The following is a 4,176-nucleotide window of genomic DNA, read 5'->3' on the forward strand; positions in this document are numbered from 1 at the left end:
CTTCCGTCGTTCACATGCCTCCGCGATGGCAAGCATGTAGAGCTAAGGTGCCCATGTATGTGAATGCATGGAAGTCCTGAAAATTTCGATTTGTAGGAGCCTGGAGACAGTGTAGGGATTGCGCATCCGCTCTCTGCCAGGACATATGCTGGTTTCACCGGAGTACCGTACCGGACCGGACCTCCAGGCTTAGTAGCCCTGAAGTGGGGGTGTACCCCGGCGGCTAGCCTTGCTGCAGAAGGGATCAACTTATCATGCAGCCTGAACAAACAAACGTAACAGAGGGTTCCTTCCTCTAGAACCAGCCATTTCCCTTGAGGCGAAGTGGAGAAAAGGTTTTGCAAATAGAAGGGTAGAAAATGATGCGAAGAGTTTGAAGAGATCTATATTCACGAGCAATGCTCTAAAACCCAGGTATCTGGTAACCATGAAAGATGATGGAAATTTTTCGACAGTAAGTCCTTTTCTTTTTGCTCGAGAAATAAGTAAATGTGTAGGACGCCCAGCTAAAGAAATCAAGAAAACATATAATGGACTTCATGTGGAGACTACTAATGATGCGCAGTCACAGAAGATCCTAGAACTTAAGAATACTGGAGATTTTGGTGTATATGTCGATCCGCACGGTATACTCAGTACCGCAAAGGGTGTTGTAGTCTCTTGGAATCTGCTGAATTGCACAGAACAGGAAATAGTTGAGGAATTGGCACCACAAGGAGTGATAGAGTGTCGGAGGTTGAACATGAGAAGAATCGGCAAAATTTTACCTTCTGCTTCACCTTTGCCGGAAGTCAAAACGGTGTAGAAAGTCAGCTGTCTTGAGGCAAAAAAGATTGTAAACGCTCGCAAGCATAGAGAGTAGATATAAATCACCGCTTCTGGCACAGCAGCCAATCAGAGACCAGCATTCTGATCACGTGACCAAAGCCACGGCCACTTACTCAAGATAGAAATTTACACATTACGCAGCCTTTCAGAAGCAAAATTTCCATATTTTGCACTCTTTCGCGAGCATCATTATGATTCTTTAATGTACATGTTACTGAAAAACATTTACAAATACAATATATATATATATATATCGTTTTATGTAAATAAGTGTTATATTCGTTGTTAATGTTTTTTTATGTCGTCCCCAATCTTGCGCAGTGAATATGTATTTATTACAGCCTGTCGATGACGTCAGGGAATTCTTCTCGTTCACTATAATAATAATAATTGCATTTTTTTATTCAATTAAAGATAGATATTAACAATAGAATTCACTGACCTTAATGTAAATTACAGTTTTGTTCGGGCATGTGCAGTAGCACATTTAATAATATAAATACAATATTATGGGTACTTTATTAATTATTATATAGGTGATGGAGTTAAAACGTGCGTGTTCAGAAAATGATTGCGCAACCGCTAAAAAGCGAGTCATATTAGCTGTCTGTGACGCGAATTGTTTCACAATTTTAGAAAATGCGTTTAAAGATAATTTAAGCCCATATTATTATAAAAAAGGAGACGAAACAGATAAAGATAAATATTTATTTTTAAACAGTAGAAGAAATTGCGTTCTCAACATCTTAAAATCACATGTAACAACGGACGCTGTAAAATTTAATATATTGTTGGAATGTACATATGAAAAACGTCGGAGCGACCAAATCGATTCTCAAGACATTAATTTTAAAACTAAAAATACACCAATATATAATTGTAATGATTTAGATAAAGTTAGAGGCGAAGCGTTTGAAAAACTATTAGCCGAAGAATCCGAAATTCAAGGTAAAGGCAGCGGTTGGTCTTTAATCAGTATCGACGGTTTAATGTTGCGTATAAATAAATTTAAACCGTTACGTGGTTCTTCATATATAGACTTACCCGATAAAATAAAACAAAAAAAGGCTGTGATTAATGTTAACAATAAAGACATATGCTGCTTTAAATGGGCTATTTTATCGAAACATGTAACCAGTAATAATCCGCAACGCTTAGATAAACGTTATACTGTTGATTTAGAAAGTACATATGACTTTAGCATGTTAAAGTTTCCAGTCGAGATAAAAGATGTTAAAAAATTTGAATCTGCCATCAATGTTTCTATAAATGTATATACGCTGACAGATAATGATGAAGTTAGACCTTTAAAAGTTTGCCAAACCATTGAAAAACCAAACCATTTTGATTTATTGTATTTAAAGAAAGATGATGTTTCACACTATTGCTACATAAAAGATTTTTCACGGCTGGTTAGGTCTTAATTAACGAAAAACAATCACACAATAGATGTATGCAAACGTTGTTTCACATTCTATTATGAAGATGGAAATAGTGAAGATAGAATGAAAGCTCATTTAAAACGCTGTATTTACTATTAACCGGCACGTATAAAGACACCAAAACCGGAGGGAAATATAATGAAATTTAATAGGTTCGAAAATCAGTTTCCAATGCCTGTTGTAGCATATGCAGATTTTTAATGTATTTTGAATCCGACACCTTACCATCCACCGTATACAAAATCATATAGTTATACAACCCATGTGCACAAACCGATGAGTTACTGTTTGTATTTCGTTTGTAACGAATCGGTTTTCGATAAAATAAAACAAGTCCTCGCACAAGAACCTGTACTTTATAGAGGCGAAAAAGCGGCTGAAAATTTCATAAATGTTCTATCCAATCTCGCGAATCAAGTTGCCGATGAAATGATACACGTTGCAATGACGCCTCTTTCCGTCGATGAACAAAGAAAATTCGACAACGCTAAGCGATGTGAAATGTGTAATTCAGGATTCGGTTTAAATCGCAAAAAAGTTCGCGATCATTGCCACTTAACCGGTCGTTATCGAGCCGCGTTATGCAATAGCTGCAATTTACGCAGACAAGCACAAAATACGATACCGATATTCATTCATAATTTAACCAGTTACGACTCGCATTTCATTATAAGACAGCTGGATTACGATAGAGAGGATATAAACATCATACATAAAACCACCGAAAAATATACAATGTTTACGAAACGGATGTCTGACGTTTTAAGCGTAAAATTCGTTGACACTTTTCAGTTTTTGGCCTCGAGTTTGGAAAGATTAGCGTCAAATTTACCAAAACAATCATTTAATCACATCGAACAAGACTTTGCAGCTGACGATATACCAATGGCCACGAAAAGGGTGTACTCTTACGAATATACCGATTCGTGGTCGAAATTGGATGAAACACAGCTGCCGTCGAAAGAAAAATTTTACAGCTCCCTTACCGATTCGCATATTACTGACGATGAATATGAACATAGAATATGAAAATAGTATGGGACCATTTTAAATGTAAAACGTTGGGTGAATACAGCAATGTATATTTAAAATGCGATGTGCTATTGTTGGCTGACGTTTTCGAGAATTTCAGAACCCTATGTCTACGAGAATACCGCCTTGATGCCGCGCACTATATTTCAGCACCCGGTTTAGCTTTCGACGCCATGCTATATAAAACCCGCGTTGAATTGGAACTGTTCACAGACGTCGACATGTACATGTTTATCGAATCGGGCATCAGAGGCGGCATTTCAACTTGTGTGCAAAAACATGCTGTAGCAAATAATAAATACCTCGAAAACTACAGCCCCAACGCCCCCAGTAAATATATAGCTTATGTTGACGCCAATAACTTATACGGGTTCAGTATGAGTCAGCCTTTACCATACGGCAACTTTAAATGGGTGGATAAAGAGCATTTATATACAATTTTAGATTCTATAATGAATCATCCTAACGATGCGGATACAGGCTACATATTCGAAGTCGATGTAACATATCCGACATACTTGCACGATCATCATAACGAATGTAACCGCATGTAAATTCTATGTCATGATAACTGTGTCCATTACTCATTTTCTTTAATCCGTTATATACTATATAAAGTTCTTTATTTTTATTGATTTCGTCCAAATCCGATTCTGTAAGATTATTAAATCTTTGTGGTAAAAATATTTTCCCGAATCCTTCAATTGACGCAATAATCGATTTACCGTTTCTAGTATTCATAAACTCCATCTTTTCAATTCTGTATTCCTTATTACAGGTCAATTCTCCGATATTTTTTATAGTATTGCTATAATTTAAGCTATTCAATTTATCGACGATATTAGACAATTTTATGATTCTATATATAAAAGTA

At 36.4% G+C, this 4,176-nt stretch overlaps 1 protein-coding gene across 1 annotated transcript; it reads left to right on the forward strand.

The window, feature by feature from the left end:
* Window positions 1-427: 427 nt before the first annotated feature.
* LOC142322791 (uncharacterized) lies at window positions 428-2,252 on the forward strand. Its single transcript, XM_075361868.1, has 2 exons — window positions 428-728; window positions 1,720-2,252. Exons 1-2 carry the CDS (start codon window positions 428-430, stop codon window positions 2,250-2,252), a joined length of 834 nt encoding a protein of 277 aa, XP_075217983.1.
* The last annotated feature ends 1,924 nt before the right edge of the window (window positions 2,253-4,176 follow it).

This window comes from Lycorma delicatula, chromosome 4, assembly GCF_047948215.1.
Source record: "Lycorma delicatula isolate Av1 chromosome 4, ASM4794821v1, whole genome shotgun sequence".
NCBI lineage: Eukaryota > Metazoa > Arthropoda > Insecta > Hemiptera > Fulgoridae > Lycorma > Lycorma delicatula.

Bases quoted from the DNA above. Each gene is read 5' to 3' on its own strand.
- LOC142322791 (XM_075361868.1), top strand. From the start codon at position 428: ATGAAAGATGATGGAAATTTTTCGACAGTAAGTCCTTTTCTTTTTGCT. The intron at 729-1,719 runs GTCGGAGGTTGA...GTAATGATTTAG, and splicing joins ACCACAAGGAGTGATAGAGT to ATAAAGTTAGAGGCGAAGCG.